Source organism: Strix aluco, chromosome 4 (assembly GCF_031877795.1).
Source record: "Strix aluco isolate bStrAlu1 chromosome 4, bStrAlu1.hap1, whole genome shotgun sequence".
NCBI classification, from domain to species: Eukaryota; Metazoa; Chordata; class Aves; order Strigiformes; family Strigidae; genus Strix; species Strix aluco.
In genome coordinates this window covers 61325689-61342054 of record NC_133934.1, presented here as the reverse complement: position 1 = coordinate 61342054, position 16366 = coordinate 61325689, and the positions used below count along the sequence as shown (strand labels likewise).

General features: G+C 51.1%; 1 protein-coding gene across 11 annotated transcripts in view; it reads right to left on the bottom strand.

Annotated features, from left to right (window-relative positions):
• Positions 1 to 848: 848 nt before the first annotated feature.
• The window catches only part of EPHA5 (EPH receptor A5), a 209388-nt gene continuing 193870 nt past the window's right edge, over positions 849 to 16366 (bottom strand). For 6 of the 11 annotated variants that reach the window (XM_074823333.1, XM_074823323.1, XM_074823324.1 and 3 more), the window contains one exon: positions 11689 to 15499. In XM_074823333.1, the coding sequence (XP_074679434.1) occupies positions 15394 to 15499 (106 nt within the window). In that variant the 3' untranslated portion in view covers positions 11689 to 15393. Of the gene's footprint in view, positions 1484 to 11688; positions 15500 to 16366 lie in introns of those variants that run through there. The other 5 variants (XM_074823321.1, XM_074823322.1, XM_074823328.1 and 2 more) reach the window with 1 other exon arrangement.

Below are 16366 nucleotides of genomic sequence, written 5' to 3'. Positions count from 1 at the left end.
TGACCCCTCCCCGCCCGCCGGGCCCGCCCCGAGGAGCCTCCGCCCCCCGCGCGGGCCAGGGGCGGGGCCGGGGGCGTCTTGGCGCCGCCTTCCCCCCTTCCCCGCGGGTGTCGGCGGCGGCCCCACGGGCAGAGCGGCCTGGGCCGGTCCCGAGCCGCGAGCCCCGGCGGGGCCGTGTCCGCCCGCCCCAGGTGAGGAGTGGGGGGAGCGGCAGCGCCGCAGGGCCCGGCGGAGCCGGGCTGGGAGCGGCGGGGCCGAGGCCGGGCAGCAGGGAGGGGACCGGGGGATGTCGTGCCGGGGCGGGTGTGCAGGTGGCTCCGCGGAGGAGCAGGCGGCGCTCGGGGCGCCGCGGAATAAAGCCCGGAGGGCCGGAGCCCGGCGCCCCCGGCCTCGCCCACGGCCACACGGGGACGGGCCCCGCTGCGGGTCCCCACGGCCGGATCCCGAACCCCGCCCGGGGCTCCCGGCGCCGGCCCCGACACCACACCCGGGGCTGGGGGCGTCGGGGCTCGGCCGGGCTCTGCGGGACTCGAGCCCCGGGCCCTGGGGCCGGTGTTGGGGCTCAGCAGCACGGACCGGGCCGGGCGTTCCCCGAGTCCTGCGCGTTTGGGGCTGGGAACGGGCTCCCGGGGCTGGGCGCAGGGTTGGAGCGGGGACGGAGCCCCGCGTGTTGGGGCTCAGAAACGGAGCCCGAGGCGGCTGTTTGTGGGGTCAAACCCAGGGGCCAGGAGGGTCAGTGGTGCGGGGGGGGTGGTTTGGGGGGACTCCCACCGGAGATGAGCATCTGGTCGTGTTGGTCCCCAGCATGCACCAGGCCCAGCTCAACATCTGAGACAGATACTCCCGGGGGGAAAAGGCACCTTTCAGACCATCTTTATTCACAGTGTGTACAACAGCTGGAATAGTCATTAACTCATTAGTCCATATTTAACCAATGTACAATTATGACAGTTCATATTCATATACAAGTTATGACAGTGATTGATTTATGACCTTGTCGGAAGTCAAGATTGTTTGAACAAGCAGAAATTAACTGGAGCCGCTGCTGAAATGAGCCGGAGCCATCTACAAGCTCCACCTGAAACAAACCAAAGCAGAAACAAATGGGAGCCCTGACCGAGCTGGAGGCGAAATTGAACTGGAGCAGAACTGAGCTGGAGCCATCCACACACTGGACCTGCAAACAAACTGGAGCCCAAACTAAACTGGAATCATCCACGAGGTGGACCTGCAACCAACGGGGGCAGAAACAACCGACCTGAAGCCACAACCAAGCTAGAGCCGCAAAGTCCCCGCAGCATCCCAGGGCAGGCAGGGCTGTCCCCAGCCAGGAGCAGCGCAGGCAGCCGAGCTTCTTCATGGGGGCTCCACGCCCCACGGGGGTCTCTCAGGCACGAGTGGCTCCCAGCGTGGCTGGGGCTCCTCCATCCATCTGGCCCTGCATAGGGAGAGATGCTCTGCTCCCACTGCAGCACATTTTGAGCTGAAAAAGAAGGATTTCAGTAAAAGCAGGGCTTCATGCAGGGCCCAGAGCCACCCCAAGGCCCGGCCATGGCAGCATGTGACACTGCTGGCTCCGGCCCTCGGGCATCGCCTGCCAGGGTGACACCCAGTAGGGCTGAACCCCGGTGGAAACCAGTTTGCCCCAGCAGCAGCTCCCACACTCACCAGTTCAAGCTCACCCTGGCTCGGGCAGAGCCACCCCCGGGCTGGGAGGGTTTGTCCTGCCGGGAGCTGCTCTGGAAAAGAGCTGGGGAGAAGAAACCAGCTGGGAGGAGGGAGCCCGGTGGCAGGAGGGGTCACAGCTGCCCTGGGAGACCCCCAGCCCCGCCGGGTCCCCTCCTCCCCCGGGGGACGCGGGTGGGAGCCAGGGGCGGGAGCCGCTGGCGTGACCGAGTAGAGGCTGATCCCGCGGTGGGAATCGGGAGCTGCCGGGGACCCCCAGCCCCACCGGCCGAGCTGCAGCTGCTGCCCCCGAGAGGGGACCCCAGGGGGTCGGTGCCGAAACCCGCCGCGAAAGTCGCCGGGCCCCCGCGGGGTCCCGCACCGGGGTGGGGGGGGCAGAGGAGAACGAACCGGCTGCCGCGGCGGGCCGGCCCCGGCGGGGACGCGGAGCAGGAGCCCAGCGCAGGCACCGCAGCGGCGGCAGCTCCCGCGGCCGGGAAACCCGGCGGGCAGCGGCCCCGCGGGTCCGGGGAGAGGCCCCGGCCGAGAGAGGGGCCCGGCCCCGGTGGGGCGGGGGTAGCACCGCGCTGCCCGCGGCGGGGGCCGGGACCCGCACCCACAGCCCGGCCACTACCTGCGGGCAGGGCACGGACCGAACTCCGGGCAGCACCGAGCGGGCAGCGGCCGGTGCCGCCGCTCCCGCGCCAGCGACGGGGGCGAAGGGAGGAAACGGCCCCGCTTTGCCCCGTGTCCCCCGTTCCCCTCGCCCGGCCCCGGCGGAGCCCCGGGGAGACGGGACACCCGGGCCCGGCGCGGTCGCAGCCGGGGCCCGGCACAGCGGCCCCCTCGCCCCGGCCCCGGCCCGAAGCACGCCCGAGGGCGCCGGTGTCCGCTCCGCCCCGGCGGGGAGACGCGGCGGCGGCCCCGGGAGCAGCCGCGGCAGGGCAGAGACCCGGCAGGGCCCCGCCGGCCAGAGACCCGGGAGCCGGGACCCCGCTGCCCCCGGCCCCGGCCCCGCCGCCGCGGCGCTTCCCGCCCCGGTTTCGCGGCGCAGCGCCCCCTGGCGGCCGCGGGGGGGGATGGAGCGTGAAGCCGCGGGGCCGCCGCGCACCTGCCCCGCACGGCGTCGCCCCCTGGCGGCTGGAGGGGGCACGGCACGGCGGGCGGCAGCCGGACACCCGCGGGAGTGGGACAGGCGGGGAATTCCGAGGTGGGAGTAGAAATTGCGAGACCTAAAGAAGCTGTGCTCTTGCCAGGGCTGCTGGGGCAAGCTGGGACTCAGGCCGGGTGTTTGCAGACCCTCTAGAAATGAGGGACATTGCTAGTGGGGCTTTATTTTCTCAGTGAAGACGCTGGGTATTCTGTTGGCTGCAGGAAATCCCTCCATGTGCGCGCACACACACACATGCACACACGCGCGCGCGCACACACACACACAGATGCCCCACGGTGATATCTTTCTCTGTGCTCAGGTGTTAGAAACACAGTGTTATTTTTCCTAATCGTTATTAATATCAACCCAATGCAGCTGAGTGACGTGGCAGACAAAGGAAATGTCGAGATCCCGTGCAGAATAAATCCACATCACCTGGCTTTAAATACCAAGTGGCATAAATGTGCCGAAGATTGTTACCAATTTTGTTTTATTTATAAAACTGTTACAAGCGAAATGGCCAGCAAAGAAACATCTCGAAAATATCCCCCTCAAATACAATAACATCTAATCTGGAAGGGAGCTGGAAAACCTGAAATTACTCTCTCTGTGCCACAGAGATGTCCTTTGCCACCCCAGGTACACGGAACACTCTGCACCCCACAGGGCTGCCCTGTCCCCTGAGCTCAGCACTACGGCGGAGCTTTTCCCACTTTCAACCCCTTCAGCTCCCCAAATCTCCTGCCTTTGGGTTCAGTCCAAGGTGGGCACAGCACCCAGTGCGCAGGCAAGTGGAAAGGGGTGTCTGCTGCCCATTTACATCCCTGGCTCTGCCTTGCTGGGTGGTTTCCCATCCGTTTGGCCGTGCGCATGTATATACCGCTGAACACTGGGCCCTCGTGAAAAATCAGTGGTGGGTACCAACCTGGCTCTACACGGGGGCTTTTTTGGACCCTGCGGGCTTCACTTAGTGCCATTTTTTTTCTTTTGCACCCTCTTGTCTTCCCTCTCTGGAAAAGCCCCTATTAATGGCAGATAGGGAAACCTGCCTGCAGCCACCATGACTGGATGAACACCCACATCCACGCTTGCATCCTCCAAGAAGGAGGAAGCATTCAGCATTGCTTCCAGGCAGTGCAGAAGTGCCCAAAACTACTGCAGTAGACAATGCAACAGTGCCAGATGATGGGGTAAATAGGCCTGGAAGTAACAAAACATCCTCAATAGTCCCCAGCCTTGCAAGGATTGCTCTGGCATGAATGCAAATGTTGCTAATGCCTCCTCCTCCTCTGGAGCTGACATTTCCCGAGCAGAGCTCTCTTCTTTGACCTCCCTCTGTAAATATTGACATTGCATTCACATAGATAATAGATTTCTGTCTGCTTTTACCGCAGCCGAATGTTTCCACCGGGACTGTTATTGCTTCTTATGGCTGGAAATGCACCTGCACCAGCTGTGAGGCTCAGCATAAAACCCCCGCCAGCTCAAATCCCCCAGTCTCTTAACAGACCGCCGCTGCCTCATTGCTGCGAAGCCCCCATTCATCTTGAGACAATGGGGAGGAAATATTCTCCTGACTCTTCCTCTTCCTTGGGAAAAAAGAAAAACCCTCAAATTTGCCTGCCCTCCTCTTAAATCACTTCCTCTCTCTGAAGCTCACAGTCCCGAGGCAAGTATCCAGCCTGAAAAATTACTTGCCCTCCACACGTAACCCACCCAGCCCCCCAAAATAAGCCCGTGGTGATGCCTGAGCCTCCCAAAGGAGGAGTAACCTGAGGTTTTGGGTTTCCAGTAACAATTATGCTGTTTATAGCTATTTCTCCCCAAAATGAGATCATTCCCCATCCCCACCACCCAGGGATGAGCCCCAGCACTTGCTCTAGTGCTTTGCCTCCAGCAAAGCTTTGCTGCAAAGCATCGTCCTCTTTCTTCTCAGCACAATCTCTCTTACCATGTCAAGAGAGCCTCCTTTAAAAGTAAAATGGGCTGGTGAAACCTAAAAGGAGCTTCCTAAGCCTCCACTTTCCTTAGTGTGAACATTTTATGGCTCTAGGAGAGTGGCTTGAGGCTGGGCTTCAGAGAGCCAGCATTGACTGGCATGCAAGCAGAGTGGTCCACCTGAAAAAGAATACCCAGGAGCTGGTTTTGCACAAATACCTGATTTTTCCCAGTTGCCTGAGCCTCTTTGCTGTCATATTCAGTCCTTTTTTTCCCCCCCCTCTCCTGCCGTCTGTAAGGTGCCAGAGGAAGGCCAGCTATCGCCTGGCCAGCATGAACAGGGCACCACTTACCCTGTGATGCTGGAGGGCTGCTGCTCCACTTTTTAAAGATACCGTAATATTCCCTGATGGCCAGTTTATATTCTACAACTTTGGGCCACACAGCAGCAACTCACTCCCTTTGCACACACTGCTTGGGCTCTGGCCGCAAGGAAAAGGCAAATATCTTTCGGAGTATTTGAAGGGCTCCCTAAATCATCCCGCCATGACATGCCCGTTGCCTTTCACAGGGTCAACACGGCACACTCACGAGAGGTTTGGTGTTCAGCATGAACACGGCTGTGTGAACAAGGCTTTCCCTCACTCCAAGCTCCTGCGCAGAGGTGGCATGTTCCAGGGGTGCCAGGAGCATCTTTCCCTTGTGACCGGCTCTGGCTCCACACAGAGGAATAATCATGCCCCCTTTTTTAAGACATCTGGCATGCACTGAGCAGGAAAAATATAGCAAGCTGGAATTTCCTTCACTGGGAGAAGCACATGACATTATTTGGGCCAAATCTAAAGTTTCTCACTTGTGATTTTTGCATATGAATGGGAATTCAGGCTTGGTCCCCGGCGGGACCGTCATTATATGCATTAACAGACAGCTGGGCTTTAGAAAAAGGGGGAAAGCAGAAAGAAAATAGATGTTTATTCTGTACTTAGGCAAATTCACAGGAGGGGAATCATCTCCCATTCTCGCTGCAGCAAACACTTTGCTCTCTATAGGCTCTGAATATATTCACTCATCAAGGCATATTGAGTAGCTGCTTATTAGCACAAGTTCGTCTCCCTTTCTGCATCACTCAGATACACACACAAATATAAGTAAGTCCTCAGTGTGGCAGGCCTGGAGAGATTATTTCACTTTCCCTTGTTCAGGGGAAGCAGAAGATAACGTTTTTAGAGCTTTGATTTGATAAAGACTCTTTTATATATATTTTAATATATGTATTGTAATTTTTATATTTTTTCTTATATATATATTTTAACATGTTTTTAAATATTCTCTTATATATTTCTACAACCTCCCTCCACGCTGTCACTTGCCAAAGCTGGGGAGGTTGCAGTGCCCTATGGTAAACTTTCCCAGGGAATATAAAAGGACTTTGCCAAGGGTCAGCTTCAAATGAAGCTAAAGTCAAATAAAATCACAAGTCTAGGGGAACCGAAAGAAACCTCATTTTCCATTTGACTCCTGATTTATCAGCTCCTACAAACTCACTGCTTCATCAGTGGGATGTTTCCACAGAGTAGAAACTAACCTGAAGCACAGGTTTTTAGTTGCTGTCCTTTTCATCTTTCTGTTAGAAAATAAGATACCTTCTCTCCTTGAATAGGCAAATAATGTCATCACCAAAAAAAAGCGCATACACTGGGATAACTGTCCCCTGCCATCTCAGAGGACCAGATGCCCATACAGTGCCGTCACTGATGGAGGTGTATCAGCTCACTACTCAGTTTCCTGGCATTTTTTCTCCAAGAGAATGGGCCTTTTGCCTTTCTTTCCTGTTTTGGGTTCTTTTTTGCTCGAGGGGAGCCTGGTTTCAAAGGGAGCTATGCCATGTCGCACAGCCTCCCGCTGCAGCACCATGGCTGCAAGGAAAGGGCCACAACCTGGTCCTTTCCTTCCCAGTACTCAGCTGTACTCAGGCTTTCCAAATTTACAGGGATGGAGGAGTCACCAGGACGATTAGCTGGTGGTTTTCGTCTTATTTTTATACCCAAATCCACTTCAAGCCATCAGACTATCTCTTTTTTTCCCCTTTTCAGCGGTTTTGGTGTGTGCACAACCCCGGCCAGCAGCTTGCAAAACCCTGTGGCCCTTAAATCCCCCCCATGACAAACCCCAGCAGCAACACCCATGAAGGCACCCACAATAAGCTGATTATTTGAAGGAAGAGGTCTGGCTTTAAACAAATAGGATGCGGTGCCAAGAGGACTTGCAGCACCTCTGGGTGGTACCCAGGGGTATCAGCCAGTCATTACAGGGATGCCACCTTTGCTGGAGAAGCCGGGCTGTTTATCTGCTGCTTATTGGCTACAGCCATGAGGATCACCAGAGTGTGGATGATAAACTAGCAGGAGACAGGGCTCTTTTCTGTCCCTATACCCGCTGCAGCTACAGTCTGGATCTGAATGCACTCTCCTGCCGTTAATTTATTTCTCCATTACATTTCTGACCCAGGCCCTGGCTTTGCAGCTATCGCTGTCAACCTTTTGTCCCTCTGATTATGCTAACAACAGCACCTGAATGCTAATTGCCTTCCCTGATGGAGAAATCACCTGATTTGGGGGTGTTAGGGAGGGATGGGTAATGCATGAGGGCTTTGCCCCTGGCTGGAGCCCCCCCGGGATGCAAAGCGCAGGGGCCAAGGGTTCGGTGTCTCTCCAGCTGCTGCATAAAATAGGAAGGCAGTGCAATGACCCACAGCTCTTAGGGCTGGGAGAGGGATGAAGTTATCACAGGGCTGATTTCTGTGCCCTGAAGTAACTATTCATGTTGTTTTGGGATGCTGCACCCCCAGCGCTGCCCTCCCGAGGGGCATCCTAACTTATCCTCCCCACCTGGCCCAAACACACCCCTTTTCAGCCCGATCCAGTCCCACTCCCAGGCTATTTGCTGCCTTTCACCATTTATCAGTCATGCCCTAATCCTTGTCTTAATTAAGAGTTTATCACCTGGTGCTTCTGCATGCATGTGCATCCATATCCATCCATCCATACTCATCCATACACATCCACCGATACACATATGCCTCCTTTCCCCTCCTCCTACAATATCTGCGTTCAACCATGGATTTGATGTCATTTGAAAGATGTTAGCAAACCCAGTGTTCCTGAGCTCCTCCACATCTCATGGAAAGGGACCACAGGACGCCTCTTTGCTGGCATTTTTCCCACCGGGTGGGAGAGGTTGTTCCCTATCTTCTTTTTTAAATGAACATATCATTTCCCTATCTTCTTCTTTCTTTTTCCAATAAAATATCATTTTTACCTCGCACGCCCTTTTGCTCAGCAGCTCCACACACTGTATTTCCTGAGGAGTAAATGATTAAACTTTGGAGCCCGGAGTTTCGTGTTTAAATGTCAAGCTTGAAACACGGCGCCTCAGAAGAGAAATCGATAGGATTTCAATTTTCTTGTAATAAATATGGCCTTTATTGGGAGCAAACCAAGAAGACGGCTTGCAGCCTATCTCACAGTTTTGCTGCTTTTTTTTTTCAGCTCAGAAGATCTTTTCTTTTGGTTTTGTAGTTAAAAAAATAAGCTTTGAGAGAAATAAGTCATCTTCACCAGCACAAACGCACCTGCCTGCCACTTATGGTGGAGCTCGAAGAGTTTTGTGGTCAAAAAAATCCTAGTTAGAGCTAATAGGTTATCAAAGCAGCACATCAGTGTAAGAAAGCATCTTCTTTCTTTTATTGTATTTTATTTGCTGAATATTACTAATAGCTGATGCTACGAATAGCTGAGCTGACCCCAGATGGAGGTGAGGAAATGATGGGGTAAGAAAATTACCTATGTGTGTGCCTTGTTCTCCTCTGAGACTGGCTCATAGGCCTTTCTGGGAGGAAAATAATGAGCCATACATTAACGGGTTATCAACATCACTGTAATGCCGGGGTCTGTGGCCACTAGAATCCCGTGGGTCCTAAAGGACTTGCCCCAAAAGCTCCAACTGGCAGTCTTGTTATAGAAGCAATGTGTATCTTCAGTGAGCATCACCCCCTGCCCAGTTTCTCCAAGGCTTTTTCCCCAGAGACCCTTTGGTGTGCAATAACTGCAAGCACATCCTGGTTTGCTCTCGAGGGTGCAAAATGAGCAAAGCCTTTTGCTGGCCATACTGCTCCAGCTCCCATTTCCTACCTGAGCTCAGCCTGGGATTGCTTCATTGATACCATCTTCATGTACATGAGGTTTGAGCTCTGGCAGTGGATGTGTTATTAAAAATGTACACTTGGAAGCACACATGCACCTGCTGAGGGGACTGCCACAAGGAACGCCACCTCTGCAGCACTCCCACCTACATCCCTGCATTGAGTTTTCCCCAGCGTAGCCCTTTTTTTCCTGTCTTACCCCATTTTGAGCTGTTTCTGTGATGCATCGATGTTGGTTCACTCTCTGGACCGACCTGGCTGCCAGTGCCATCATTTGTCCTAGCAGCTCCCTAAGTCTCACACCATATCTAAGGCACTGCAGATTAGGCGGTCTCTCCCCTCCCACCCATCCATTTTACCAAGCAGGTACGATATGTGCCCTTCTCCAGTCCTCGAGGTCTGTCTCCCTCCTCATCGGCAAAGATGAATCACCCTGGGATCAGGCCGTGCTGTTTCGGCTCTTCCCTAATGCACTGGAGGGTGACTTTGAACAGGTCCTGTTGACTTGAATAAATCTATCTCATTCTTTCATCTCTTCTTCTGCTCACTGGTCCCTTTTTTTGTGGAAGTATCTGGTCACAGTTTATGCTTTGCATGCTATTTATGCAGTTCAGCCCATGAAAAATACATGAAGAGTCCCTTGCTCTTTCTCCCCACGGCTTCATAAATCTTGCATTGCTTTCTGAACGACAGCTCAACTTCACGGGATGATGGGGAGCAGCCTCCCCACTGCTCCTGCCCTGGGGCCACGGCATCCTCTGGGGATGCTGGCAATACAGGCTCAAACCCTGCTGAGCTGGCAGAGATGGGGGGTGTTCAGAGCCCCAAGCCCCATTTTTAGGTTATTTGATACGAAAAATAAGACAGAGGTGCTGTTTCACTGCCCTGCAATGTCACCAGCACTGGGGTCATCGTGCTTTGCAGTTTGTTTTGGGTTTACTGAAAACAAGAGTGGTGCAGAGAATATTATTACCCTGTTCCCAGCTTGTTAAACAACCTCGAGAGCTGGCGTTCACGACTGGAGATGCAGCTGTGCATTTATTGAAGGGTCCAGCTGGAGGCTGTGTAGAAGAACCACCCAAAAATTAAGCCAAGCACATGCTTAAGGACCTGCTTTGCAGGTAAAGCACCTTACCTTTCTGAGCAGGTAAATTTATTAGTTGGCGGTAACAGAGCACAAGTGTCTCTTCTCACATTGAGCCCAGCAGCAGAAAATAATAAGCAAACCCTGATTCGAGATTTGATTAAGGACTGGTCCCAAACCAGGGCGGGCACAAAGGCTCAAGGAAATTGCCTAATTCCTTAGTTCTCACTTAGAACATTATGGAAGGAGTTTGCAGCCAGCTCTCATCTTTACTGGTAGCAGTAGCAAGTTTTGTCTATTTGCATCCTAATCCCCTTCTCCCTCCTGCTCTTGTTGGCTGAGGAACAGCGACAGGAGGCAGCTGCTCTCATGGATGTGTCTTCATGAGGGCACCATCCTTATTTCTACAGCAGCTGAAAACAGGGAGACCTTGTTAAACACCCTTGTTCAAGATTTTCACTTTCCTTCTTTCATTTTTTTTTGCATTGAAGCTGCTAGAGGTGATGAACCTTCCCATGAGCAAAGCCTCAGCTGTCCACTGTCTCCCCACTGCCTCCAAAGCTATTTTGCTTTTAGCTTCTTTTAAGAAGTTTCCCCATTTTTGTGTTTTCCCCTTAGCAGGCTCTCTGCCTCTATGAAGCTATCTAGGATGTTGCCTACATGGGGCAAGTTACTATTGCTTTTCCCCTTGTCCTCAGAGCCCCTCTGATCCCTCCCAGTGTCTGTTGCCATCATGGTCCAGCAGCAGACAACCCTGGGCTGAATAATAAAACACTGCACAGGGACTGGCACGTCAATCCAGAGAGATTTTATCTGAGTTGCTGACAACCTCAGTCTCCCAACCCAGTTGACCTTGTGCTCCCTTTAACATATAAAGCGGTGTTCCTCTGCCATCCCAGCCTACCGTGCCTTTCCTGGCCAGGGTACGAGTGTACCATCCATCGTCTACTGCGGCGTCCCGTGATGCGGGGAGAGCCAGCACCCTCATCTGCAGCTCCCTCCTTCCTCTGTCCCCCAGCAGTGGGCATCTCGCAGGAGCCAAAAGATGCTGGCTGCCCACCACCACCACCTCTGGTAGACCTTTCCCAGGCCGATCTTCTCCCCCTCGCTTCTCAGCCTTTCTCACCGATGGCTTTTCTCACCTCTTTAATGCTGGCCTGTGGCCTTTTGCAGCATGAGGTTGCTCCCAGATCCACAGGGCAGGGGAGGAATGGGTTGGGGATGTGGTGGCAGGTGCTTTGGCTGGCCATAGGCCTGCTGGGGTCCCCCCCTCCAAAAAAAAATCAGAGAAAATCAGTCCTTGGGGAAAAAAAAAAAAATCACAAAAATTGGCATTTCTGAGGGATGGGGGAATGGAGTGGCCAGGGGCTGCCCTGGGCCTCGGTCAGTTTGACTAAAAAGCAGATTTTTCCCCAAAAAATAAAAACAGGGGAAAGGGGGAACAGCCTGTAACAAGATAGGATGCCTTCAAGCGGGGTCTACACTTCTCCCTTGTTCCAGAGGCCCCTCTCTCCCCCAGGGACCACAAGATTAGCACCAAGTCCGTGTTTAGGAGAAAAAACAAAGAGAATTTATTTCCTTTCGAAGGGGGAAAAGCCTGACATTTCGTGGAAAGCTGAGGGGGTACGCATGTGTGTGATCCACAACTGGATGTCACTGTTAGTCAAACATTTTTATTTTTATGAAAAAATAGAAAATTTCATATCTTACACTACAAAAAAAACCATGTACACAAACAAAATGCACAGAGAGCATTCAAGGAGGTGGGGGAGGAATGGGAGGAATAAATACAGCAATGCTACAGTCTCCTATGAGTTAAAACGCCGATGCGAGGAGCTGAGACGGATGCTGCAGCTCTGGCAGCGCTGGATGCTCCAGCTCCCACCCTACCTGCCCTAAGGAATTACAATAAAGAATTGGAAACTAAGCGTTACTCTTAAGACTGCTACTGATGTATCTTACATATGCTTTAATGACTAATTTCAAGACCAAGCAGTCCAAGGAGTCACAATTTCTTGACCACTGGGACTTTCTACATTATATTCAACACTGAATAGAGAAAAAAAAAATTACCTTCATGTTTTGTTCTTCTTGCCGTTAACATACAGAAAGAATAAATAAAATTTTAAACTTCCTTTTTTATGCTCAGGCAATTTTTCCAAATGGTAGCTACACAATGAAAGGGACTCAATCTACACAAGCCACGCCTGGGGACACTTCCTTCTCCCAAAATGAAAAACTGTATCGAAAAGAGCCTTTTCACCTTTCAGATCCTTTGAAATACCTTCCTTGCAATTAGCAGCAAAATATACTGGGAAAAAAAGTACTCGTTGGACCAGCTGCAGCAGTAGTGAGCTGGAAAAGCAAAGTGCTTGGACTTACATAGGCAGGAAATCCACCTACAGCCCTTACAAAGAGCATAACCAGTAAAATATTGCTGGTCATCTTGTTCTGCTGCACCCTGATATATATGATCATGCCTAAAATACAGAGTACTTGCAGTTCTTGGATGGGAACCAAAACCCTCCATTGTCTCTGGAATTTGCTTGTGGACATAGAAGCTGTAACTTTTGGACCCTACTTGTTAAAACACCATTTTATTTTATTTTTAGCTCTGAGACAAAGCCTATTATACAGAGATCTGTAGCAAGAACAGCTCTTGAAATAAATATAAAAGGTTATTTATTTATTTATTGGAGGAACTGAGGAGAGGTGTCCTATTTACAAATGCAGTCTGGTTTAAGAACAATTTGTTTTCCACTAGTTTATAATTTTGAAGGTTACTCCAGCATCTGGTATGCATCTCAGCCATACTGCATATGCCTTTAAAACCCCACAAATGGTGAAAATGGGTTTTTGCTGTTAAAAGTCCATGAAAAAAAGACCAAACCCAACTCCTCCCGCAGAGCCAACAGGTAAGAAACGAGCAGAGATGACGGGCAGAAAGTGCTCCATGTTTGCTAATAGCATCTCCGTCAGTGAGGCCGATGGACGCAGGCAGCAACCAAACAATTCCTCCCGACAGAACGAGTTGTTTCTGTCTTCCTACGGGTTATTTTCCCAAGCACTGCAGGCAGGGAGGCACAAATAATCCCAAGACTGTTCTGCTGACAGCTCTAATAATCTTATTTATTATATGACAAATCTCTTTTATACGCTGCAATTGTTATGTCTTGATTTTCCCCCTCCCCCCGCCCTTTTGTGGTGCAGTGACTGCCAAAATGAAACAACAGGATGAGAAATCACACCGTTAAGATTTGTCAGACCTCGCCGCGGCTCCTCTCCCTCCTATTTCTCCTGATTCCTGAGGAGCTTGGTAGCAGCTTGCAGAGAAGGCCATTTCAAAACAGGCAAATATTGCCTGAAGAAGCCCTAATGAAAGCAAGCAAGCCCTGCTGCTAAAAAAAAGAAACCCCCACCCTCTTCTCCTAGACCTTTCCCTTTTCTTTAGAAACCATTCCTTGCATCAAATCTCATCCAAAGGCTTGGAGGAAAGGTCTTTGAAACAGCTGAAGGTGGCATTTGACACCTGCTTCTGCAAGATGTGAAGGACACACTTCTGGCACTGGATGACCTCCTCAGGCTCAGCTCTGCAGCAAGTCAGTGTGATGACGTTATCACCAAGGAAGGATGCTACAAGATGCTACCCCAACCTCTACGGAAGCAATATTATCTACAAAAGCAGCAAACACTTGCCATCTGCTGAGCCATTTAAAAATCCTTATCTTTACCAAAGCCTTCACAAAGACAAAGCCCAACTTATGAATACCAAATTAACTGCACTGATTAATCCTATCTACAACAAAAGGAGGACGACAGCCCCAAACTGCTTCTTGGTTGGATTCCCAGGGGATTGGGTTGCCTTCAGGTCCCTCTGAAAACAGCAGCCATTAGATTTTATGGTGCTGACCTGAGCCATGCCAGCCCCAGATGGATGGGACCTTCTTGCCCATGGGATGCCACTGCTGTTACCACGTTGGGCTGCTCTGCTCTTCCCTCCTCTCTGCACTCTGCCCCTAAGTGGCCAGGTCCATACCCAAGCTGAAAATGCCCAGAGAAAACCTGGGACAGCACAACTCCCAAAATAATCCCACCACCACCACTTTGGGGGAAAAACTGCAAAATCTCCATGCTAGATGACCACGGGCTCGCCTCCACACTGCACCCCAGGACTTAATCCCAGTAATGAGAAGAGGAACAGCAAAATCCCTTCCAGCTAAAACCACCTCATGGTTTCTCTCCTGGGCTACCAGGCTGAAATGCTAGTGTGCAGGCAATCCCACACTATCTTTGAGCAGGACTCATGAAAAACAATGCCACATTGTCACTGGAGGCCACTGAGAACCAGATGTTTTACTTTTCTTTTTCTGGACATCTCCAGTCCGCGCTGGGAAGGAAGAGGGGATGACGTCTTTTATTTAAGCAGACTCCTTCTACCTCATATAAGTAATCAAAATTCCTGAAGGCTTTATATGTTGCTCAAAGCAAACGGCAGCAAAAATACAAAGCATAGCAGTAACACAAAAGGAGGAAAAAACAAAGTGAAAAAGGAGGACAAAAAAAAAAAAAAACAACCAAGGAAAGAGCCCCAATCTTGTACCTGATGTGTAGCAAACTGTACAGTATATACATCTTCGTCATGTATTACCCTCCCAGAAGAGCAAATGAAAAGACCTTGGTAACACAAAGGGAGGAAAAAAATATACACCCTGTATTGTATTTGCCATGGAGCAAGCAACATGTTTATACACTAGTCTCTATAACTTAATGCTGTGTAACAGCATTTTTTTCTTTTCTTTAAATTTACAAAACAAAATATCTATCAAGAAATAATCTAATCATATTGCTCTTCAATACACTTTTGTAGACAAGTAAGACTCGAAGTTAAACTTCAGTAAACCGCAGCTTTTGGGAGCCCATGAATGGCTACAAAACTCCTCCGCTCAAGTCAGTCCTTGGAAGCATTACCATGTGCTGCTGTAATTCAGTATATAAAGGTGCTATATATATATATATATATCTTCCATGTACAGACAACGTGTGGTGGGAAGGCTTGTTGTCATCGTCGCTGAAGCTTAAGAGACGGGTTAACCTCACATACAGCAGATTCATTTCCATGTTCCATGCATCTTACATTTACTTCATGAAAATGAGGACACAAATAGGAAGAAAAGGAAAACTTTAGTCAAACACTGCTTTAGAAACACTGTGGCAGAGGCCAACGTTCTTCAGTTATAGAAACCACTGAATTTCCCTTTTTATCTTTTCTTTTTTTTTTAGTCAAAATAAGTCTCAGGGCTAGTGTACAAAGTGCAGGACCGACCCACTTGAGGAAGCGACTTTAAAACCGAGTTACAATGGCACCATCCCATTCACCAACTGGACCTTCATCTCCTGAAGGCTGTTCATTATCTTCTTCTGGTGACCAACAAGTGTCACTCCCAGCCGCCTCAAATCCCTGTGGGAGAAAGCAGACGTTGGTTCCAGGGATCGCTCAGGCACACGCCGCCACGCACACCACACACCGCACACGCCGATGCTGCTGCCAGCGCCTACCTCCTACCACTGGTGGCTCCCAAAGCCAAGTTTAGTTGGCAAGTTTAATTTTCCCCAAATTTTAATGGCTGACAGCATCTCAGAGAGATGATATGATTCGACTGAGATCATCTTGCTGGCCAAGGAGAAAAGCTGGACAGCAAAGTGTCAGCATCACCTTTGGCCAAGGACTCTGCTAGGCATGAAAAGTCCTATTTACAAGAGAAATGTAAGAAAGCCTACGTTGCAGTTTCCTCTTCTCCTGGAAGAGGCTGGTATTTGATCTCGGATACAAGCTGTGAGGAGCGAGGTCAACCCATGCTTCCTTCCTCTTCGGACTAGGCAAAACCAAAGATACACAACCCGTAATCCTAGAGCCAGCTCCCACAAAGCGCTGAATGGCAAAAGCCTTGAGCATGGCCACCACCTCGATGACCCCCCTAAAGTCAACAGGAATTGGCAATGCAGCTCCCCTCTGGGCCTTTGCACATCTTCCCGTAAACCCACATTTGATTTTTTTGGGGGGTGAATTCTACAAGCCAAGAGCATTTGTTTTGAGTCTGTCTACTGGGCTGCCATGACAGGAAAACTGCAAATAAGATATGCAGGATTAGGAGGAAAGATTGTTTTCTCAGAAGCTCAGCCTTCTAAAATTTAGGTGTATAGGTGAAGGTAATCATCAAGGTTCATGGTGATGGTGTGAAAGAGGCACCTCCAGGGGACAATTTATCCCATCCAAAGACAGGAGAGTAACAAGCTGTCCAGCCCCTGGAGATACTACAGTGGGACC